Source organism: Phocoena sinus, chromosome X (genome assembly GCF_008692025.1).
Source record: "Phocoena sinus isolate mPhoSin1 chromosome X, mPhoSin1.pri, whole genome shotgun sequence".
Taxonomy (NCBI): Eukaryota; Metazoa; Chordata; class Mammalia; order Artiodactyla; family Phocoenidae; genus Phocoena; species Phocoena sinus.
The window spans coordinates 7146403-7171848 of record NC_045784.1 but is presented as its reverse complement, the minus strand read 5'-3'; the positions used below and the strand labels follow the sequence as shown (position 1 = coordinate 7171848).

Here is a 25446-nt window from a genome sequence, read left to right as displayed (position 1 = left end):
CTATTTTTCCGTTAACTTTTGCAAAGGGGGTGAAGGGACTGTCTCACCCAGCACTACCCGTACTAAAAACGCTTTGTCCAAACCACCCGAGGTCACGGTGCATGTCCCCAGTTTTCAGAAAGGCACCGATGCAGCTTCTCGGCTACATTTAAACAGATGGATTTTTCGGTAAAGACACCCCAGACACTCAAATGTGCAACCACTAACATAACCAAGTACGAGTAGCCCTAAGGATTAGCAACAGAGTCTTATACGTCAGGGTATAAAAACAAAAGTACGTTAAACGTTCTCTGCCTGCCTTAATATATTAGAAACCACCAGCGTTTCCAAACTAAATTATATCAACATCACTCACATGCCTTCTAAGGAAAAACAAAATCATAACTGTTTACCACTCTCTACTTGGCTTAGAATATGAAACATGTCACCTAGAGAGTCAACTGATTAAGTTGGTTAAGCCATACACTAAATCTACATCTGAATAGAAGCAATCTTTCCCCAAATAAAACAATTCTGCTCTATGTGGCTTTTTTCCCCCCTGATTTTATTTCATAAAAACAAGAATGGCAAACAGCCCAAACGCATCGGCGTCTGTCCAGGATAAACCTCTGGGTCTACTCTGTTTTAAGAAGAAAATAAGCACAGGAACAAACAGGAACAAATCCCGCAAATGCTCAAAACAGACACTTTTCCCCTGAAATTTGAACGATCAATCTCAGACCACCCTCCAAAAGCAACACCCACCAGCATCCCCAGTAAGACAGACACCCTCTGTGGGAACACACAGTTTCTGCCCCAGGAAGAGCTCTTGGTGGGGCGGGGAAGGAGAGGAAGGGGGAGGAGGGAAAAGCAGGAGGGATACAACCTGCTGATGTCCTATCCATCCCTCTCCTCTTGCTGCTTCAGGAACACCTGCGCTCATCAATGTTGGGGCCACGCACAGAGCCACCTGCCCTAGGACAGCTCCAAGGAGCCAGCAGCAGAGGGGAGCCCGGCACGACACTGACTTGGTGTAGAACCCACTGCAACTCAGTGACGTCCAAAAAACCCACGCACGGGGCAAGAAACTTGCTCCTAGCAGGCGTGGGTGCCGTCACTAGACCAGACACCTCCTTTCTTCAGATGTGTCGCCACGCCACCCCATGTGGCCGTCCCTTACGGCCTCCTGCAGCGAACCTCCATCCTTGGGTGTTAATCTCCTCCCGAAGGCAAGCTTAGCGGACGTAAGCAGAGTCACGGAAGGGTTTAAGGCCTCCGGCAAAGAGGCAGGAAACATACGTCAACCCTATGCATAACGTGGCTCTGGCATAAAAACTGCTCGCAGCAGTGGACGGCTCAAGAGTGCCACGAACGACGAAGTGGCAGGCGAAGTTCACTGTAGACAAGACTAATATTACCATATACATTTGGAAGGAAGACCAAAAGAGTCATCACAAGCTATACAATATAATTCATGGCCTGACAGTTAAGAGACATGTTCCCTACGGTGTTTGAAATTCCATGTACGTTTTAGGAGCTGAACGTATGGTACCCACTTCCCTGTGAACGGAGGACAGTGGATGGTATCCCGGTGCTGTGCACACAGAGCTTTTAGTGAGCATTTTACGGCATCGGACGGCAACAGCCTTAACCCAGCACCGGGCGAGAAGCGTCCCCTACTTCAGCACGTCTCCCACAGCAAGGGGCTTACCGACACCTGCGTTCATCAGGAAAAGGCCTCGAGTGACCCAGTTTCGGGTCTTAACCTTTTCCAAGCACATTTGCTTAAGCCAGTGGTATGAGCACTGCGGCCACCCAGCAAACCAGCCTGTGGCCCTCAGGGAAATACCGGCGCCGAGATCCATCCCACACCTGCCCATCAGGACCTCCAGGGAGGGGCCGACACGGGGGAAGAAAGTGCAGGCGACAAGTACACAGAGAAACAGACACAGAAGAAGAGGTTACCACATCCTCCCACACTTTCCTGCAAGCAGCACTTCCTTGGCCGAACAAAGAGGGAAGGACAAAGTGCCCGGGAGGCACGGCCAGGCTGCCCCTGCTGGTGCCCCGGTTCCGCTGACTCCCGGGCAGACGCCAGGATACCACCTGGACATCTCAAAGGAGAACATGTGTGCACCCGGTGGGGCTTCCTGTTACCCTGCTTTGTTTCCAGCCGACACAACGCTGGGAGGGAAGCGCTGGCTCTCAGCTGTCTGGGAAAGAAACGTGGCTGGGGAGAGACAGTGATCTGGGTCCTTGTCTCCTAAGGCATCGCGCTCGCCCAGTCCCGGCTTATAAACGATGACAAGATACGCGGTGCCCATGCCCCGTGAAACCGGACGCCCACCGCCTCGTGAAGTCAGCCCGCCACCACCCTCGCCTGGCCGCCGGGTGCCCTGCTCGCCGCACAGGCTGAAGACAAGCACACCCAGCAGCTGTCACCAGCGGGAGGGCGTCAGGAAGTGATGCACGACGCCCACTTTGTTCATAAAGCCACGGGTAGGTGTTTCACACCGAGGCGCGTACACGCCTCTTCCAGAACCTCCGAGAAAAACCAAGCCTGCGCTGGCCACTCTCACCCTCAGGACCCTAAGCTGTTTTCAATCTTCGTCAGAAAAGCCACGCTTTCTTAAGGTGCCTGGGCTGGGCAGGTAGTTGAGGGTTCAGGCAGCTCATTTATCATTTGGTGATCCGCAGGTAGGGCAACATTTGATACTGATGTGTTGGTGGCTCAGTTTATGAATTAACTACAGAGTGCCTTCATAAACTAAACACTTTTTTTTTTTTTTTATTAAAGAGTATGTGATCCAGGGCTTCCCTGGTGGCGCAGTGGTTAAGAATCCGCCTGCCAGTGCAGGGGACACGGGTTCGAGCCCTGGTCCGGGAAGATCCCACATGCCGCGGAGCAACTAAGCCCGTGCGCCACAACTACTGAGCCTGCGCTCTAGAGCCCGCGAGCCACAGCTACCGAGCCCACACGCCACAACTACTGAAGCCCGCGCGCCTAGAGCCCATGCTCCGCAACAAGAGAAGCCACTGCAATGAGAAGCCCGCGCACCGCAACGAAGAGTAGCCCCAGCTTGCCGCAACTAGAGAAAGCCCACGTGCAGCAACAAAGACCCAACGCAGCCAGAAGTAAATAAATAAATAAATTTATGTATATATATAAAAAGAGTACGTGATCCATTTTGGAGCTCTACATGTAACACTAGTTAGAAAATGCTAACTAATCTCTGAGATACAAGTCAGATTAGTGGTTGCCTAGGGATAAAGAAACACGAGAATGGTGAGATTTAGATAGAGAAGAAAACGTCACCGATTTAAGAGAAATCATGTTAAAAGCACTCACTGGTGCCTTTGTAATAAGGTAAATGGTAAGTTAGTATGGAGTTTTTTTCTTTTTTTTTTTTTTTTTTGCGGTACGTGGGCCTCTCACCGCCGTGGCCTCTCCCGTTGCGGAGCACAGGCTCCGGACGCGCAGGCTCAGCGGCCATGGCTCACGGGCCCAGCCGCTCCGCGGCACGTGGGATCTTCCCGGACCGGGGCACGAACCCGCGTCCCCTGCATCGGCAGGCGGACTCTCAACCACTGCGCCACCAGGGAAGCCCCATATGGAGTTTTAAAACTCCTTATTATGTGCACCTTCAGTAATTACAACCGTAATTCACCATGTGCCAGATGACATCAACAGATCCTAGTATTGACTAATTAACCGTTTTGTAGAATTTTATTCATATTTCTAGGCAAAACCACCATTTCAGACTTTTCTAATAGGCAAAAATAATACCCACATAGTATTAAAATTTAATCCAAAATTACCTTTAAAAAATTTAAAAACACCTAAGTTTGTTTTTAACAGTGTGTTTGGAAAAAAAAACATTCGGACAAACTGCTTGGTTTGGTTTTATATTGGGTTATATGTGTTACTTAGAATATTAAGCTCTATCTAAACTAGATAATCGTCCTGCACACCCCTCACTTAAAGGGAAACCGGGTATGCGGGATTCTACAGCAGGGCTCCCATCAACCCTTCACAGCCAAAGTATGATCGGTCTCCCCACAAGTCTGTTGGATACGCAGTCAGCTCCACGGCGAACGGGCCAGGCCCCCAGGCCTTCTCTCTCCTTCTACCCCCAGTTCTCAGGGTGTGTACTCCGCACAGAACTCACATCATCCGGGTTTTAGATCCTTAACTATGTTCCTCGAATTCAAAAAAAAAAAAAAAAAAAAAGCTTCTGAACACATGGAATGATGCCCAACCTCGGTCATAATGACAGAAATGCCCATTTAAATGGTAAAAGCATCGGTCACCTATCACATCCACAAAGCCAACAAAAACAGACTTCACGATGCACGGTACTTTCTGCCTCAAAACCTCCCACACTAGGAATGGATCAGGACGGCCTATACGCACATGTATGCGGTCTCGGGTACTAAAGCATCACACCGCAGCACCGTCTGCTGTACCCCGGAAGCACCGTTTATGTCCACACACAGAGGACCTGCTAGACACAGAGCAGAGTATCCAGACCGTGGAGCCGCACGGGGTCAGGAGAAATCTCGACTCAGAGCACTCACCCTGGACCAACCCCCATTTTCACGTGTAACACATAAGGAGGTACCTGCTTCTAAAAGGAAACCTAAGAGATGAGTACTGACACGGCCGCTCTCCGGAGCGGCAAAATGGGAAGATGAGAGGGCTTGGGAGAAAGGCTGATGTATCCCACCCAGTTCCCGTTCCAAAGTGAATGTTGTCCCACGCCCACGGGGTACTCTGAGTACTCATAAATGCGGAATAAAAAGTCACTCTTGGAGTAACTGTAGCCGGCATTCCAACACCCACCCCTTAGGGTGATCCTGTCTGTCTTGATCACAGAGCAATAAACAGAGCCTGCTAGGGGCACCTCCCAGAACAGAGCACAGCTGACCGCTTCCTGGGGACCAAACCTCCTGCTGAGTCCTGTGAACACATCACACGGAACCCCAAAGGCCTCTCCTCTTTAAAAGTGCAACGGGCTCGACATTTTTATCATCAGAGTAGTAATACACTTAGACTGTGCACTTAATGGATAAGATGGTAAGTTTTGTTATGTGTATTTTACGACAATTAAAAATTAAAACTTTTTTTCATGGGGCCTACACAGCTCTATAACTGCTTGTATGTGTTCCACTCAACTGGACTTTGAAGGGCATCTTTCCATGTCACGAAATACTGACACCATTTTGTTTTTCCCATAAATTTATTTTATTTATTTATTTTTGGCTGTGTTGGGTCTTCGTCGCTGCGCGCGGGCTTCCTCAGTCCCCTCTGCGGGGCGCGGGCTTCTCACCGCGGTGGCCTCTCCCGCTGCAAAGCACAGGCTCTAGGCGTGCAGGCTTCAGTAGTCGTGGCTCGCGGGCTCTAGCGCGCAGGCTCAGTAGCTGTGGCGCACGGGCTTAGTTGCTCCGCGCGGCATGTGGGATTCTTCCCGGACCAGGGCTCGAACCCGTGTCCCTTGCACTGGCAGGCGGATTCTTAACCACTGTGCCACCAGGGAAGCCCACTGACACCATTTTTAAATTTTGTAGTAGCACTTGTATTTTTAAAAACTTTTATTGACGTATAGATTGATAATGTGTTCATTTCTGCTGTACAGCAGAGACTCAGTTATACACACGTATATATATTTTTTCATATTCTATTCCATTACGGTCTGTCACAGGCTGCTGACTAGAGTTCCCTGTGCTCTACAGCAGGACCCTGTTGTTTACCCATTCCATATATAATAGTTTGCATCTGCTAATCCCAACCTCCCAATGCACCCCTCCTCCACCCCCCACCTGCCTTTGGCAACCACCAGTCTGTGCTCTGTGTCTGGGAGTCTGTTTCTGTTTCGTAGATAAGTTCATTTGGCTGACACCATTTATAATGGCAGCACTCTGCAGTATGGATGGTCCCTAATTCACTTCAGTCATTTCCTTTTGCTGAATATCTAGGGTCCAAGAAATGAAATTCTGAGTCCAAAACAGGCCTTTTGACACATGTTGCCAAACCGCTTACCAGAAAGTCTCACCAGCATTACATCTAATAAGCACTTGTTTCCCCACAACTCAGCACCAACGGGCATTGCTATTCCATTAGATCTCGGCCAGTTGGAGAATCAAAACCTAGTTTGTAAGTAAACTTGTCGATCCCTAGTTAAACGTCTTTTTAAACACTTGTTTCCTATGTGCATTTCTCATATTAGAAACTGCCTATGAGCGTCTCTCATCCAACTTTCTACTGGGGTGCAAATTCCCTTCTTTACAGCTGCTGTTACTACACCAACTTTATTACACACCTGCTTTCTCTTTTTTTGGACCCTAGAATAAGACCTGACATAGACCAACATTTCATTTTTACCTTGTGAGATGCAACCGGTGAAAATATTCACGCATCCTGATTCCGTCCCCCAGGATGTGTCACTGGCTCGGTTTTATTCGCTGCTGCCTCCCCTGGGCTGGCCGATGTCACACTGACAGGTTTTACTGAATGAGCACCTCAGTGTCAGCATCCCCATGAGGCCCTCCAATGATGCCCGTCCCGGTGCAGTTCAATTCGATTCAGTAAGTCCAAGCCCTTCATTTGCCCTTGCGCATCGGGCAGTGCAATAAGGAGCCGCAAACTGGCGAGACGGTTTGCTCACCGCGTCAACTAAGCCAGTGTTTTCCCAGTGCGGAGAGATGGACAGTAAGCCAACGAGCCGTCTGTGTGTTCTGGGGGCTCGGGCAGCCCCGCAAAGGAGACATTTCAGGTGGTGGTTTATAACCGCTGTCTCCCCTGTGTGGGTCAAGTGTCCCTCACCATCACCAGCGCTCCACCAAGTCTAACGGAATCCTGTGAGAACTTCACACGTCCTGCCTTAGGAGGCTTAATAAGGTGACCTCAAAGAAATTATACACCATGATGGCACCCGTCCTGTCCCTTGCTCCCCCAGAAGTCTCCAAAATGGCCATTCTGAGACTTCAGTTTTCTGATTTACAAGGAGGACAGCCTATTCCACTGATAAATGAGGCTGCTACATTAATATGGCAAAGGATGAAATATTTTCCTTCTTCGTTTCTGAACCTCCTCCTTGGATGCTATTTTGGTCCCTCAAAAATAAATACATAGGGCTTCCCTGGTGGCACAGTGGTTGAGAGTCCGCCTGCTGATGCAGGGGACATGGGTTCATGCCCCGGTCCGGGAAGATCCCACATGCCGCGGAGCGGCTGGGCCCGTGAACCATGGCCGCTGAGCCTGCGCATCCGGAGCCTGTGCTCCGCAATGGGAGAGGCCACAACAGTGAGAGGCCCATGTACCACAAAAAAAAAAAAAAAAAAAAAAAAATTACATAAAAAGTCCACAGGGATATGTCTTCAAGTCTGTACCAAAAACTGAAGGCCTTGAGTCAATTTACTTTTTAAAATATACAGTCAGGCTTCCCTGGTGGCGCAGTGGTTAAAAATCCGCCTGCCAATGCAGGGGACACGGGTTCGAGCCCTGGTCCGGGAAGATCCCACATGCCGCGGAGCAACTAAGCCTGTGTGCCACAGCTACTGAGCCTGTGCTCTAGAGTCCGCGAGCCACAACTGCTGAAGCCTGTGTGCCACAACTACTGAAGCCCACGCGCCTAGGGTCCATGCTCTGCAGCAAGAGAAGCCACCACAGTGAGAAGCCCATGCACCGCAACGAAGAGCAGCCCCTGCTCGCCGCAACTAGAGAAAACCCGCACACAGCAACAAAGACCCAATGCAAGCAAAAATAAACAATAAATAAATAAATAAATTTTTAAAAAGTAAAATAAAATTTACAGCCAACCTTGGAAAGACTGCACTAATTCTGCTAAAAGGGGCACGTCAACACTTTACTATGAATTAGCCAACTGTAGAACACAAGGTCGAGAATTATTTCTATATGAAACCAGTCACCGGAATTCCCTGGCGGTCCAGGGGTTAAGACTCAGCACTTCCACTTCAGGGGGCACAGGTTCGATTCCTGGTCCCTGGTTGGGGAACTAAGATTCCCACAAGCTGTGCAGCGTGGCCAAAAAAAAAGAAAGTCACAAAACACCTCCATGCTGCCTCGTAGTACCGTTCTAGTGCCTGTGTGTAAACGCATCACGTGCCCAACTTCACTTTCTGACCCCTTCAAATCATCCCAACTCCTATCCACAATCTCCTTTCTTGGAATATGCACTTGCTCCCCTCAGACCTCAGCACAGCACTGGAAACACCTGCTAGCTGACCTGTAAGTCTATATGCATCACATTTTAGCATAAAACCCCAAAACCTGGTAGCCCGCCACCTTGTGTAAAACACAGGCAATGACATTTCATCATTTGGAGCATAAGCCGTTTCCTCACTGCCAGAAAACCACCAACATGTTGCCAAGAATAAGATTTAAGTATTCAAAATCACTTACATCAAAATTAACAGTCAACAGTAATAAAAGAAGAAATCTTTTAAGAACCTACTGTATAGCACAGGGAACTCTACTCGATACTTTGTAGGGAACTTCCCTGGTGGTCCAGTGGGCAAGACTGCACACTCCCAATGCAGGGGGCCTGTGTTCGATCTCTGGCTGGGGAACTAGATCCTGAATGCACGCCACAACTACAAGTCCACATGCCGCAACTAAAGATGCCACGTGCTGCAATGAAGACCCTGAGTGCCACAACTAAGACCCAGCGCAGCCAAGATAAACAACTATTGAAAAAAAACAACTTTGTAATGACCTACATGGGAATAGAATCTAAAAAAGAGTGGACATCTGTATATGTATAGCTGATTCATTTTGCTGTATAGCAGAAACTAACACAACACTGTAAATCAACTATACTCCAATAAAAATTAATTTTAAGAAAAGAAAGAATGTTTAAAATTTTTGATGTTGGATTCATCCTTGGCCAAGAGATAGATTCTTAAGTATACATGCACGTACACACACACACGCGTGCGACTTAAGTCCAAATCACGATTGCCACAGTGACACGGCGCAGCCAATAGACTCCAGGTTTCACTGTCCTGCTCCTCTCTCTTTGTAAACAAGGCACGAGGCCCAGGTCTTACCTTTTCACCACCAGCTTCAGGGTCTTATGCGACCCCTTCACCAGGCAAATCGCTTCCTGTCTAAACCCCGACAGACTGATGTCGTTGATGCCAACGATCTCATCTCCGGCCAACAACTTGTCCACTGCCGCGGCTTTGCTTCCTTCTTCGATCTGCAACACAGAAGTGTGTCCTGTGAGCCTCTTGAACAAGCAAACAAGTCCCCAGGACTTGGCCAGGAATACAACATGCCCGTGACACATGCCACCCACAGGTTTTCTCAGACTGGCTTCAGGACAACCCAGGGGTGAAGGGATCCACCTGGGCCCTGATTCCCAGCGGGAGACCAGGGATGCATCCCTCACCTGGTCTGCCTCCGCAAGGTCTACCATTCACGGAGGGGCGGGAAAGCGCACGAGCTCTCAGAAACACACCAGAAATCGCAGAGCCAGAAATACCGATTCACCTTCTGGATCTCCTTCCTCCAAAAAATAATGATGGATTTTTTAAAAAAAATATTATTTACTAGTTATTTCTCATAGATTAATCCTGCACCTAGTTATTTCCGTAACAGCTGTATTTAGATATAATTCAAATAGCACACAATTCACCCATATAAAGATAAATGAGTGGCTTGTTAGTATATTCACAGAGTTGTCCAGCCACCACCACCACCCATTTTAGAACGGTTTCCTAACCCCAGAAGAAACCTCGTTCGTGCCTGTCAGCGGTCCACTTCCCGATGCTTCCAGCCCCCTGGCAACCATGCGTCTGCTCTCTGCGTCTAGGGTTTGCCTATCCTGGATATTTCATATAAACAAAATCATACAATAGGTGGCCTTCTGTGTCTGGCTTCTTTCACTCAGGTTTTCAAGGTGCATCCATGTCGTAGCCTGCGTCAGAGCTTCATTCGTTTTTATGGCTGAAGGAAGCTCCATTGTGTGGACCGACCACATTTTATTTATCCGTTCATCGGTGATGGGTATTGAAGCTGTTTTTCCTTTTTGGCTACTAATGCTGCCGTGAGCACTGGTGTACAAGTTTGTGCTTGCGCGTGCATCTTCATTTCCCTTGGGTGTACACGTAGGAGTGGAATGGCAGGGTCGTACGGTAGCTACGGCGAACATTGTGAGGACCTGCCAGACTGCCTTCTAAAGCAGCTGCACCATTTTACATTCTGCATCCGAGGGCTCCAGTTTCTCCACATCCTTGCTGACGCTTAGTATCTGATTCCTTTCCTTACAGTCCTAGATTATTACACCACGCTGGGTATGTAAAATACTCCCTACTCAGTGTTAAACACGGATGTATGAATGTGTATTGACCGACTCCTTAAAAGCATTTTATGATTTTTATCCTGAGGAATCTTAATCTTTAAATCCTCACCCTCATCTTCCCTATACAGTAATAATCCAACTCAGCACCAAATAATCCATCGATTAACCAACCTGCTTTCTGTACTAGCGCTTGGCAAACTGTGGCCCATGAGTCAAATCCAGCCAGCTGCTTTTTTTTTTTTGTAAATGAAAACCAGAGCTCTTTGTTTATACACTGCTACAGGAGAGAATAGAATAGTCTGACCCACAAAGCCAAAAATATTTACTACTTGGCTTGTTATTAAAAAAAAGCTGCCAACCCCCGTTTCACACCGAAAAGCCATTATTTTTACAAAGTGCTAGGAAAACTAGTGAAAAAGATGAATGCTTATAGGCACAGAGGTGTATGGGTTAGGAAGTTCGCTGCTCTGTTTGCCCGGACTAACCTAAAAGTCCGTTCCGAACCTCACAAAGCACTAAAGCCGTATATGTTTCTCCCCTGGTAGTTACAAAGCTGGAAACGAGGCAACTTACAGGCTCAGCTCTGAAACCACGTGGTACTTTCCTGAAGTCTCCGCCCGATCCCAAGGACAGCTGAACTTTTCCTAGGTTAATAAAGCAATTATTCATTGCAACTCCACGGCATAAACAAAATGAGCACTCCTAGCTAAACTATGAAGCGAACCATTGGGTCAACAACCGGTTTCAAAGTCTAGACAACTTTTATCCTGACATGATAACAGATCGTAAATAGTTTCCACCCCACAAGATTACACACTCAGCCACACGTGGCCACGGTGAAGGTTACGTGGTGGGGAGTTTCCGTTTTGGCGCGCCCCGGGTGGGAGGCCAAAGGGCCGTCCAGGCGGAGGATCGGTGGGCGGCTGCCTGAGGGGAGGGGAGGGGACCCGGGGAGAGGTGGCCTGCTCACGGGGTGACCAGCAGCGGAAGGAATTTAAAAACTGGAGGGACGGGGATGGAGGCGTCCTACACAGAAAACAGACCCACCAAGAGCTGAGGACAGAACCCTGGGGCCCCAACACGGAGAAACCTGGAAGAAGACGGGTGGGTGAAGGTGCAGGAAGCGAACAAAGAGGGGGTGAGAGTCACAAAAGCCCAAACAAGCAAACACGCGCAGAGCTGGCGAGAAGCGAGGGTAGCGCGTGTACGTGCGTCCCTCTCCTTGCGATGATGCCTCTCTGAATTTCAGCTTCACAAGAAAACTCTTCAGGCAAGACAACTATGACCAAGGAACTTGCAAGGGCCTTAGGACAGCTTTCCAAGGCAGGACGTCCTGGAGGCAACCCGTGTGACTCAGCCGCGACCCGCTGGGTTTTTCAGTCTCATTCCCACAAACCCCTGGATGCACAAGTTCTGCGAGACTGTCTCCAAGCGCTGGCATCGAAGTTTGATGACATCGTGTTGCTTCCCCTCATCCGCAAAGACTTCCCAAGCTCCTCCTGCACCAGTGAAGACCGCACCCTGAAGTGTCCACCTGCGCCGTCCCGACCACACTCTACCTACATTCCCAGCAAAGACGGCTCTGGGCTTGGGAGAACAGAAGCTGGGGGAATTCTCCCCCGCCTGGCTTCCTCGCCAAGAAAACCGTCTGTTTGACGTTTATTGTGCTCATGGAGAAAACAGGTGTAAAAGGAGACGTTTGAAAACCTCCAGTCTGTACTCTTGACCCCATCAAACTTCTCCCATTAGGAAGAATTAATTAGGCTTGAACTTGGTAGAGAGCAAACCTGAAGTTGGCTCTAGTCTCACAGGATACTTACGGACTCTGCCTGCCAGGACTGTACAGTGTATCACACATTACAGACACTCAGGATCGTTCTGTCACCGTCCCCTGCCTTGTAGTCAAGAGAGCGCTTGGCCTTGCCGCTGGCAGAGGGAAGTGCCTGACATCTGCAGCACGCGAGAGCCACAAACAGGGCAGTCCTGTCCCAGAGCCACCGGGCAAAGTTCTCAGTGCCGCTCGCTGTAGCTCAGAAGAAAAGTCCCTTTACAAAAAGACAGGCACACAAGAACAAATGACTCCACACCCATGATGCCTGTCCGTGTGCCACGGGCAGAAGCAACGTCCCACGTTCACATGCCAGGTCAAATATTCTGGTCTGAGTGTTCACTGGCATTGGAAAACTCCTGTTTAGGGCCTCAATTAAGACTCAAGTGTCCCCAGATGTGCAGATTTCCTTGCTGTTCTTATGGAAACACTTTATCTGGAAACAGCAGCGGGGGAAAAAAAGTCAATGGAAGTCTCGTTGGAACAAAGTTTTTGTATTTCATCCAACGGATGTTAGTTACAGCTGATCAAGGATGACATCCACGGAGGCCGGAGAACCTTGATTCTCCTGGGAGCCGGGACTCCCGTGGGAAGGAACCACATCAGGGAAGCAGGGGCGCGAGGGGCCGGGCTCGCTTGGCCTCGGGGCTGGAGATGAAAGACTTCACGAAGAGAGAGGCCCACGAAGGGCAACTTGAAAGGGGTGGCATGGATGGGGGCGGACATTCCACAGGGGGGTCTGCATGTGAAGACGGGGCAGAGGCAGGAAGCCGGGCCGGTCTGAGGAATGTCAGCCTGGCCCAGCGCAGAGCTCTGGCTGGGGAGCGTTTGAAGATAAGGGCAGAAAGAGGAAGATGAGGAGCTTGACCTTGAGTCGGAATCTGGCATGATATCCTGGAGGCAGTGGGGGCCCCCGAAGGCCAGCACGGAAGCAGGGGAGCGACCTTCTTATTCCAGCAAACGCGTCTGTCAGCTTCATCCTGGAGGTTGACGCGAAAAGAATTTCTTCTGCCCGAGAACAGAAGGCGGCGGGTTCTGTCCCTGTACTGGACAGAAACCAAGGGCTCAAACCAACACAGGGCAGAGAACACTAACGTAAGCAAGCGCTCCAGACACTGGGAAGGAAGGTCTAAGGACCGAATCGACGCTGGACGTCAAGGGCCACAGGAAAGGGGTCGGCCAGGGGCGCTCAGACGTTGAGCGGGACTGATGTGGAAAATCGCGACACCCAGAGACCAAAACCAAAGGAGGAAGAATGTGTTAAGTCCTGTATCATATTTCAAAGGCCATGAATCACACCCGTGATTAATCCGTTATGACTATCTCAAAGAAAGCTTTGCTGTCTGGAGAACAAGCCATGAGAAAGCACTGCCTTTTGTGAGCCAGGACAATCACTGACGTCACCTCCTTAGTCTGCTTCATTGAACTATTTTAACTCATTCTCCTTGAGCTCCCTTGTTTCGGAAAAGAGAGCTGACGCATCCAGGAAAAGTATCAAATTGTGAACTAATCGGAGAGTGCATCTCCGGTAACCGAGAAGCCCATCGAAAACCAAAAACCTCTCAAGTGTTAAGACGTGAACATACCATCAGTCACGGGTCCCTGTCTCCCTTCTTGTACGTCCCGAGGAGTGTTTTTATCGACTATTTGGGGAATTCAAGCTTCGCAGTAGCTCTGGAAACATGCTTAAGAAGGAAATCCCACCTCACCCCATATCTGGAGTATAAACGCTTTCTGAAGAGGTGAAATTGTTCGTTGGTTATTTTTTGGTCCAACCAGGGAAGGGTGGGATAATGAATTCAGCTTAACATTCCATGAGGGGTAGTTTTCTTTAACCTGACAACACAAAGCATACTCAATGGCACTTTGGAGACGCAGTCACGCACGTAATAGGTCTTGAACAGGATACCCGGAGAAAAACATGGTCCAAAAGGATATGTGCACTGCAGTGTTCACTGCAGCACTGTTTACAATAGCCAAGACACGGAAGCAACCTAAACGTCCATCAACAGAGGAAAGGATAAAGAAGATGTGGTGTGTGTGCGTGTGTGTACACACACACACACAATGGAATATTACTCAGCCATTAAAAAGAATGAAATAATGCCATTTGCAGCAACACGGATGGACCTACAGATTGTCATACTGAGTGAAGTCAGACAGACCAAGAGAAATATCGCACAATATCGCTTATATGTGGAATATTTTAAAAATGCTACAAAAGGCAGAAACAGACCCATAGACTTAGAGAACGAACTTATGGTTACCAAGGGGATGGGGGGAGGGATAGTTAGGGAGATTGGGACTGACAGATACACGCTGCTATATTTAAAATGGATAACCAACAAGGACCTACTGTGTAGCACAGGGAACTCAGCTCAATATCCTGTAACAACCTAACTGAGAGAAGAATTTAGAAAAGAACAGATACATATATACCGTATAACTGAATCACTCTGTTGTACATCTGAAATGAATGCAACATTGTTAATCAACTATACTCCGATATAAAATAAGAAGTTAGGGCTTCCCTGGTGGTGCAGTGGTTGAGAGTCCGCCTGCCGATGCAGGGGACGCGGGTTCGGGCCCCGGTCAGGGAGGATCCCACATGCCGCGGAGCGGCTGGGCCCGTGAGCCATGATGGCCACTGCGCCTGCGCGTCCGGAGCCTGTGCTACGCAACGGGAGAGGCCACAGCGGTGAGAGGCCCGCGTACCGCAAAAACAAACGAACAAAACAAAACAAAAAAATAAGTTAAAAAAATAAAAATAAAATTACCTGTACGCCTATGTTTTTTAGTATAATTACTTCCTAAAGAAAACCACTTCTTGATCTTGGCCCCTCCTGTCCCCGGTCATGACACTCCAGTTTCCCTAATAATGCGCCATGACTGCGCCATGAAAAACATGGAAATCCGAGCGTGTGGTGCTTGTGATACTCAACGTTGAGGGGGGCTATGATGTCACAGCCTGTCAACATTTGAAGGTATTCATACTTGATATCCTCTTAAGGAAAAGTTTGTTTCCACCATTTTAAGCCAGAAAGCCAGTGGGACACCTGTTTAGAAAAGCATCAAAACGACGTGGTTTCTTAGTTCCTCAGTTCCTACATACACTAGGAAGGAAGTACAAATTGAACCGTGTGTGTACCAATCCTCAAAACAACCAATAAAATATCAACTAGGGAAGAAAACTGCTTTCCTCATGGTTGACAAAAAAAACGTATCAAAAAGCAAGAAAAATGATAACTACCCCCACATGCAAAAAATCCTAAGAAACCAAAACCCGCCTCGTACATTCGGATTCAGATGAGCACGTCAGTATTCAGTCCCGTGCGTAAGAACACGAGGGTCTGCTCTGAAGATTCTAACACACGCCTGCCACTCACGGCTAAAGCGAACGCTGGATCACATGCCACCCCAAGACGAAGGCAGGTGTGGCCCCGACAAGGCGACAGAGCCAGGCTGAGGGGCTGAGCAGGTCAATGAGATGTGTGAAGACCCAGAGGCAGTGGAGGCTGCACTGAGCAACCGCAAGTCCAAACAGACACAGACAAGAACCTTGCTGCTCAGGGAGAGGTTTTAAGAAACAGAGAGGGGAGGGAACTTGCAACAGGGGGTCAGCAGTGGCAGCTCGGACCCCAGGCTGGCTGCAGAAGAGAACCCCGCGAGGAGCGTTCGTTCGGAGCCAAGGGGCCACGGCCTCCCCCGGGCAGGATAAAGCCCAAGGTATGTGCCTCTTCTCCAGATGGGGCAAAGGTCTAGCGGCCTCGGGACCCTGCAGACTCCAGAGCCTCAGCAGAGCACAGCACTCTAGAGAACACGGGCCAACCCGTGCAAGGGACAGTTTCTGGAGAGCAACATTCAGGGAGCATTTTCCGAACACCCCTGCCTGGTAAGTTACAATCCAGAAGGAGCAAGGTGTGCGAACGACCCATTTCAACACCACGCCAGCTAGCCTCTTAAGTGCAAACCACCCGTCGCTGCCCGAGCGAGCGATGATACTGGGGCAGGACCTGAGGATAGCCCTCCTTCGTGGGCTGGCACCTCTGCAAGGGTCCTCAGGAGCGGGCGCTGGAGGGGCTGCTGTCCTCTCTGCCTCCTCCTGTGGACAAGGCAGTGGCTGAATCCACCGCGGCTCCACAGCCAAGTTCCACGAGCACTCCAGTGGGCAGCTTCCCGGCCAGTTTTAGAAGCATGCCCTCGGACGGCTTCCCAGGGGTTCCACTGGCATGCCAGCCAGCTCCCTGGCCACCTGCCAGCTTCTGCACGGGCAGCTTCCTGTCTGTCAGCTAGCCCGAGGGGCTCAGTGACTTTGCTGTCACACCCATGCCATGCAGATCTGAATCTCAGACTGGGGGAAGGGAGGGCAGTAAGAAGGGGGGCAGTCGCACACCTCCTTTCTCCTCCCTTATAGGTTATGTGCCTCAGCCCTCGAGGCAGTGGCTGGTCCTTACACCTGCTACTCCTGCACTCTTTTAAAGCTCTCACTACCCCGGAGGAGTTCCTAGCTCATCGTGACTCAGTAAGTTGACAATAAGTAATAATCTGCTAATATAGTTAGTAATCCTTTACACCAGGGGCTGGCAAACTTCTCCTTCAAGAGCCGTATGGTAAATATTTTAGGCTTTGCGGGGCCTTCCGGTCCCTATGGTAACTGCTCAACCTTGCCGGACAGACAGACAAGACATAAGGGGTGTTTTGCTATGTGGCCAGTTTGCGGAATCCTGTTTCCTATTATGCAGGCCCTGTTCCAATTACTATGCGCTTTCTGCCTCCCAACTGGACCCTGACGGATATAAATTCCATGTGACAAGCACAGCAAGGAAGGCACTCATGGGCCCCGGTGGCACAGGGGAGGGAAGAGTCAAACCACAGGGTACGGGGAGGGGTATCAGGCAAGGTTTCACAGAGATGAGGGGTGATGGATCAAGGACTCTCACCTCGACCACTTCACTACACAACCCGAAGGAAGTCATTTGATTTTTCTTCGCCTCAATTCTGTCGCCCAAAACAAGGGTGGTAAGAGTTGGTTGTCTTACAACCCGGGACCAACAGGGGAATAAAAGTGAGACAATTATGAAAATATTTTGTAAATTGAGAAGTATTATACAAGTATGTTTACAAATCGTTTTACTTGTAATTTGCTGGTGTTCCAATCAGGACTACAGCACAGGCTAGGTTCCTGGACTCTCAAGTTCAGTGACAAATGATCCCCATTCCTGATCATTAACACGGGGAAACCAGACGTTGAAGTGGTAAAGGGAGACCGCTTCATTTACAATACTCCAAGCTATTTAGGTAGAGTGGTTTCTAAGTCCTTTCAAGTAACATTGTTTGGGGGAAAAGTAAATCCCGAAGCTCAGTTATCCTAGATGTTCTTACTGGTTATTCTCAACCTAATTTAAAGTTTCTTTTTCCCTTGATTAGCTACTATAGCCTTACAAAAAACTTCTAAAATACAGCAAGTCGCCATTTACACATGGAGTGTTTTACAAAAGTTTCACCTAAGTGGATTATGTTCATGGAAACCCAGGCCACATTTCTCACATTAAAAAAAACAGAAAACATGATTTAAGTGGTACTTAAGTTCTCAGGCTAAGACACAAATACCTCTTTAAAAGATGTCATGGTTTATATACTGTGGCTTTGCAATGAAGCAAAGGGGAAAAAAGGACACATGCCCCATTTCCCCAGACGGCCCTTTGAAATGTATGCTGCATGCACAGGTCAGGTGTTTATAACAGGCACAGCTCTGGGTCCTCTTGGTTAACACAGGAACTACGTTTTCTAGAATCTCTATCCCTGTACGGTTGGCTTAGATTGGGTCCAAAGGAGAATCTGTCCAAGGATAGAAGGCGGAAGCGATGCAGAAGAGCCCGGCAGCCTCCAGCTTCCCTTACACCCCATTGCTCTGCATCCCCTGTCTTCCTACGAGGAGATGCCTGGCCCAGGGCCACGTACAGGTGGCTGCATGGAGGCACCCTCCCGGCCAGCTCCCCAGGCCGGCTGGGCGTGGCTTCTCAGAGGCACTCCTTCCATCCAGGATCCCCCAGGCCTCCCTTACGGACCCTCTCCCACATTTATGTAAGCTCAAACTCCTGTCACCCTGTAACACCCACTGCGCCTCTGCTGCCCCGAGCGAACGAGCGTACCTCGGAGAAGAAGAGGCAGGGTGGGTCCCACGAGCTGCAAAGGAGCGCAGTGCAACCACGAAGACACCAGGACACCTGAAGGAAAGCAGCTTGGCAAGGAGCACCTGTAATTCTTGTTTTTTAAAAGCGTGGTTTAAAAACGCCACAGAAAATTTACCATCAACTGTTTTTAAATGTACAGCTCAGCAGTGTTCCCTATAATTACATTGTGTGTAACCGATCCCTAGAACTTCACCTTGCACAGCTCCGTATCCATCAAGCATCTCCCCGGCCCCTGGCAACAACCATTCTGCTTTGTGTTTCCATGAACTTGACTCCTGAGGATACCCTGTGTAAGTGGAATCATACAGGATTGCCCTTCTGTGTCCAGTTACAGCGCTTGAGGTTCACCCACGTGATCACACTTCTCTAACGCTAATATTCCATCGTATGTGTATGCCACATTTTCCTTATCCTTTCGCCTGTCGATGGACACTTGGCCCGCTTCTAACCCCTGCAACTCTTGTGTACAGGGCGGATGCACAGATCAACCACTTGCAGAAACAGAGAGAATAACCTTCAAGTCAACCCTGTGCAGGTATGTTCACCAAGAGGCCCATACAAGAATGATCATACTGGCATCGACCACACCAGCTAAAACACAGAAACCACCCAAATGTCCAGCAGACAAAACACGGCATAGCCCAACGATGGGGTACGATGGGGTACCGCACCGCCCTTCCCCGCCATGGCGCTACAGACATCCAATACCAGGGCTTCCCCTCCAATACCAGGGCTGGATGGCCCTGTGCTCTGGGTGGCGGCCGTCACACACTGAGGAGCGGCATTCTCGGTCCCCACCCACTAGGTGTCAGCAGCGTCCCCAACGCCAAGTCAGAACAACCCAAGCGTCTCCGGATACTACTCAGGGTGCCCCGGGGTGGGGGTTGGGGGGAGGGGGCAGGGGACAAAAGCTATCACCCCCAGTTGAGAACCACTGTTCTAGGGAAAGGACGAAGTACCTGCAACAGTCATCATAACTCTTGGGGAACACAGGAAACCGGACAGCTCTAACATCCCCTTTGAACCTGCCGCAAAGCCTCTTCCACCAGCAACGCGAGAGGCCAGCTGCTCAGGCCAGGTGGAGCCACTGTGTTCAACCAAATCCCACCATTACCAGGCAGAACAGGCCTTGTTCTGGACACCCTGAGCCCTGCCCAAACAGCACGGGGCTGCAACTAAGAAGCCTCTGTCCTTTCTCCCCGAAGAAATGGTCCTCCTTGTCTGCAGCCTTTGTTGGCTGGGTCCCCTCTACTCACACCCCACTACCCCTGACACGCACACACTCACTCCGCCTGGCTCACCCCACTCATCCTTTTGGGTCCCACACCAGGACCCCCCAACACCGCTTCCACCGTGGGACCCAGTGGCCACCTCCTGGCCTCCTGAATACCCTGGGCACATCACCACTCAGGGCTCCAAACCCTCTGGTATTGGGTTTTTATATATTCCTTATTTTTTTTTTGCGGTACGTGGGCCTCTCACTGTTGCGGCCTCTCCCGTTGTGGAGCACAGGCTCCAGACGCGCAGGCTCAGCGGCCATGGCTCGCAGGCCCAGCCACTCCGCGGCATGTGGGATCCTCCCGGACCGGGGCACGAACCCGTGTTCCCTGCATCGGCAGGCGGACTCTCAACCACTGCGCCACCAGGGAAGCCCTATATATTCCTTTCTTCCTTTCCTTCCCTCCTTCCTTCCTTCCTTTCTTTCTGGCCGCGCCACGTGGCGCATGGGATCTTAGTTCCCTGACCAGGGATGGAACCCATGCCCCCTGCAATGGAAGCTCAAAGTTCTAACCACTGGACCACCGGGAAGTCCCCCAAACCCCCTGTTTTTGGTTCCCTGCTTCTGCTGCCAGCCCCACAGCAAGACTCGCATCTCCTGGAGGATAAAACCCCGAAAGTATCTTTATTTCTTCCCCTCCGATATCAGCGTCTGTCACGACACAACAGGCAACCTCTGTGGGAAGGGTGAACAGAGAGGGAAAAGAGTCAGCCTGGAGAGTGAAGTTCTCGTCTAGAGCCAGCGTTCACCTTACACCACAGGAGGAATACAACACAGACCTGCCCTTTGCAGTGCGTTGTACGAGTATCAAGCACGGACCGGGCAGAAGCAAGCAGGCTCCGTAGCAGTCGGGGAACAGAGACCTGCCCCGACTCTAACCTTTTCTCGTACATCTTTTGCAAATGAGTAGTGGGAACATCTAAGCACCGGTTCAACAGGGATGACTGGAGTGACTTAATTCTGCAGTTTTCAAAGAAGAAAAGCAATCTGCAGGAGCTGATAGGCAATCAAGAAACAGGAAGCGGAACTGCTGGACAAGAGAACAAAGTGTCCCTGCTTGTCAGACACACGGCTGTTTATTTGTAATGGACGTTCCCAGCCTTCTGCTGTTTCAAAGAAACGGCGCCTGTTCTTTTAGATAAGGCTGCCGCCGGGCAACTCAGGAGAGGGGCTGCTCCAAGGGGACCCGCCCAAGGCCACCTCACCTTCCTTTTAGATGAGTCAGAGCTCCCCGGAAGGCTTCGTCTCTCTATCGGGTGAAAGAGAGAAGATCTCACCCATCACGAGGGCTGTCTCTTTGAAAAACCCTCCTCAGGGATGCTGTCAGAGACAGAATGCTTGTGTCTCCCCCCCCACACCCCCCCGCAAATTCACATGTTGAAACCCACCCCCAATGTGACGGTATAAGGAGGTGGGGTCTCGCGGAGGTGACTGGGTTATGAAGGTGGAACCTTCAGGAATGAGATCAGTGCTGTTATACGAGAGCCCCCCCCCCGCCCCCACCGACAGCTGCCTCACCCCTTCTACCGTCTAAAGATACAAGAAAATGCCACCTGTGAACCAGGAAGCAGGTCGTCGCCAGACACTGAATCTGCCGGCACCTGTATGGATCCTGGACTTCCAGCCTCCAGACTATGAAAACTCAATGTTTCTTGTTTATAGGATTTTTTTTTTTTTTTAATTACGGCAGCTCAAATGGACAAAGATAGATGTCAAAGGCCAAGCCTGGGGAACGTAACTAAGCACAGGAATCTCGGGGCTGCACACACTAGCACCCAGAGAGTAGGGAAGGGGACCGGGGTGCAAAAGACAGCCCTCGAAGGGGGCCCTGGGGCGGCGGCAGGACGCTCCCCTCTGAAGGCGCAGCGGCTACGATCAGGTCCTGGCTGCTGGGAGCCCCAGGGAAATTAACAGCCAGTGTGGGCGGATCTTCCAGGTTTCTGGGGGTTTTTTTGTTTGTTTTAAAGAAGCTGGAGATCTGGATTTTTACGGGTACTATCCCTCTGTCCTCAAATCGCTGGCACTCTTCTGCTTTTAAAACTTGGCGAGAACACCCCCACAACAAAAGAAAAGTTGCACGGGAAAGTCACATGCGCATAACCCCCAAGGGGCAGCCTGTGATTTCGGGCGTTCCCGTCCTACTCTGCGTACATGCCTCCTCTCTGCAGTTAGAATCCACCCCCAGGCAGGATCCTGCACACATCAAAGTGGTCTCCGCTATGCCCACCGCCAGGTCCTCTTCCTGCCTCCCCACGGCCGGCCGGTCTATCAGGGCTTCGCCCCCGTCCGGATCCTCCAAGATCCCTGACCCCATCTTTCGCAGGTGCCGCCCTCCACCGTTGTTACTAGGATCCGATCGTCCGCGGTGGCCGGCAGCACTGTGGAGCCAGAGTCCCCACAGACACGGGAGGGGCCCCGTGCGTCCCCCCTCACAGGGAGGGTAGCCGTGACGGTCCTGACAGGAGACGGGAGCGGATGTCGGCTGGAGGCTTGTGAGGAAAGCCTTTGTCTCTGCCATCAAAGGGGCAGAAACATCTGGAACCACGCTTTCCCTCTGCTTCTGGCCGTGAACAAAGACACCGACTGTGGATGCAGAGCAGAGACCCGAAGGGTCCCAGGGCCCTAGGGGTGCCCAGCATGGGGCTGGGCGGTGAGGCAGCAGCACACACACACCCCACCCCACCCTCTCCCGGGGCTCCCTGGAAGGGCCTGGGGTGAGGTCCTTAGAGAACCAGACGGGTTCATCCAGAAGACATCCATACTTTAGAATGAGTCCTCATTCTTTATAAATACAAATCGTTTTTTCCTTTTAATGTTTATAATGTTAAAAAAAATCAACACCAAAGAAAACAGTTTGAAACACTAAAACTTTGTTGGCTTTTCTAATTAAAAAACTACTGACGGGGCTTCCCTGATGGCGCAGTGGTTGAGAGTCCGCCTGCCGATGCAGGGGACGCGGGTTCGTGCCCCGGTCTGGGAAGATCCCACGTGCCGCGGAGCGGCTGGGCCCGTGAGCCATGGCCGCTGAGCCTGCGCGTCCGGAGCCTGTGCTCCGCAACGGGAGAGGCCACAACAGTGAGAGGCCCGCGTACCGCAAAAAAAAAAAAAAAAAACTACTGAAGGACTTCCCTGACGGTCCAGGGGTTAGGACTCTGCACTTTCACGGCCAAGGGCGCAGGTTCAATCCCTGGTCGAGGAACTAAGATTCCGCAGGCTGCGCATGGTGGCCAAAAAAGAAAACAAAAACAACAAAACCGCTGAGGGGCATCATTTATTATCACGTCTGAGACACAGGCTACCAAAACCTGTAACGTCTTGCTGTACTCATGTTTTTATTTAAGACATATTGCGTACGCTCTAGAAATCTACCAGCTCCAAGTCCCTACATTTCTCCTCATCTAACACCTGTACTCCTGGCTGACAGAGGAGTATAATGCATTTAAAAAATATATCATGGGGGCTTCCCTGGTGGTGCAGTGGTTAAGAATCCGCCTACCAATGTAGAGGATACAGGTTCGAGCCCTGGTCTGGGAAGATCCCACATGCCACGGAGCAACTAAGCCCGTGTGCCACAACTACTAAGCCTGTGCTCTAGAGCCCGTGAGCCACAACTACTGAGCCCATGTGCCACAACTACTGAAGCCCGCGTGCCTAGAGCCCGTGCTCCACAACAAGAGAAGCTGCCGCAATGAGAAGCCCATGCACCGCAATGAAGAGTAGCCCCTGCTCGCCACAACTAGAGAAAGCCCGCGCACAGCAACAAAGACCCAACGCAGCCAAAAATAAATAAATAAAATAAATTTATTAAAAAAAAAAAAAAAATATATATATATATATCATGGACGAGGGGAGTGAGGGTTGGAGACTTATAAAATCTAGAGAGTTTAAATCAATGGGACTACTACACGAACACAGGTTTTTCACTAAACACGTTCCTCATCTCCACAGTCATATTATTTCTCCCCAGTGAACTGAAGTTTAGAATCAAACCAAAACTGCCAAAATATTATGTTTCTAAGTTGTAACCTCCCTCTGTCATCTAAAAATAGAAAAATAAAAGAGAAAGCACTTATTGAAGCTACTCCATGCGCCCCCTACATTCAGAGCAACACTGTTCACAATAGCCAAGACGTGGAAACCTAAACGTGCATCAACGGATGAATGGATAAAGATGTGGTACGTGTATACAATGGATTACTACTCAGCCATGGAAAAGAACAGAATAGTTCCAACTGCAGCAACATGGATGGACCTAGAGATGATCACGCTGAGTGAAGTCAGTCAAACATCACAGGATGTCACTTATGTGTGGAATCTAAACTATGACACCAATGAACTTATCTACGCAACAGAAACAGACTCACAGGCATAGAGAACAGACTTGTGGTTGCCACGGGGGAGGAGGGGGGGGGGAGGGATGGACTGGGAGTTTGGGACGAGCAGATGCAAACTAGTACATACAGAGAGTGGCTGAACAACAAGGTCCTACCGTAGAGCACAGGGCACTACAGTCAATATCCTACGATAAACCATAATGGGAAAAAAATACGAAAAAGGAATGTAACTATGTATAACGGAATCACTGTGGTGTAACAGCAGAAATTAATACAACATTGTAACTCACTATACCTCAATAAAAAGAAAGAAAAGGGGGCTTCCCTGGTGGCGCAGTGGTTGAGAGTCCACCTGCCGATGCAGGGGACATGGGTTCGAGCCCAGTCCGGGAAGATCCCACATGCCGCGGAGCGGCTGGGCCTGTGAGCCATGGCCGCTGAGCCTGCGCGTCCAGAGCCTGTGCTCTGCAAACGGAAGAGGCCACAACAGTGAGAGGCCCACGTACTGCAAAAAAAAAAAAAAAAAAAAAGAAAAAAAAAAAGAAAGAAAGGATTTAAGCTTACTCCAATCCCGATGAGGCTGCACCGAAAAAAAACAGAGACCTTTTGCCGACTTTTCAGCGGCCAGCTTTCACAGGCGAAATCCTCGTTCCTGAATGTTACATGTGTGTCTCCCAAGTGCATTCACAGCTTTGGGGAAAAACTGGACTCAGTCTTAAGTTTAAAAAAAAATAAAAAAAAAAAGACTCGTATTAAAATGACTTTAACTCTTCTGGACACAGCAGTGCCTCCTCGTCTGCCGAGGCAGGGCATAGGTCAAGAGCCTCTGGGCTGCGCTTCGCGGGAAGGGAGGTGTGCAACCTTTTATCAGGACGTCAGAGTTTGCTTAGAAGCCCACTTCCCCTTCTTCCCCAGGCTGAAGATTGTATTATTCACTAGTCAAGGGAAAACAGTTAACCATGGGCCGGTTTAACGGTGGGCAGAAGTGTGCAGGAGGCAGGCACGGGCCACGAGAGCCCGACACACCCCCGAGACTGCGCCCCGGAGGAGGGAAGGAGCCATTATGTCTTCTTGGTTGGGGTGCTGTAACACTCAGCGTGGCAAAGCTGCAGCACCAAGGCCATTCGGTTTTTTTTCCTTACTGGAGTAATAGCTGCTTTACCCTGCTGTGCAAGGGCATTTTTGAAGCTGGCCACAGCCTGCCTTCGTTCCATCTCCTGTGCTTTATTCCGCCCTACGGGGGACAAATTAATACAAAAATATACATTCGTCTGCTAGGACTGATATGGACTACTTGGGACTTTTATCACTGTGTTCAAAAAAGGGGGGGAGGCAGCTATCTCCCATGACAGGGTATTAAAAAATACTTTGTCCAAAATATCCAAAATTTGGTATTTTGATATCAAAATATCAAACGATATCACTTGTACCTGGAATCTAAAATATGACACAAAGGAACTTATCCACGAAACAGAAACAAGATCACAGACACAGAGCAGAACTGTGG

At 49.9% G+C, this 25446-nt stretch overlaps 1 protein-coding gene across 4 annotated transcripts in view; it reads right to left on the bottom strand.

The window, feature by feature from the left end:
• Positions 1 to 25446, bottom strand: part of SHROOM2 (shroom family member 2) — a 137131-nt gene that overhangs the window by 65291 nt on the left and 46394 nt on the right. For 3 of the 4 annotated variants that reach the window (XM_032619693.1, XM_032619692.1, XM_032619691.1), the window contains exon 2: positions 9049 to 9200. In XM_032619693.1, the coding sequence (XP_032475584.1) occupies positions 9049 to 9200 (152 nt within the window). Of the gene's footprint in view, positions 1 to 9048; positions 9201 to 9392; positions 9512 to 25446 lie in introns of those variants that run through there. The other variant, XM_032619694.1, reaches the window with a different exon arrangement.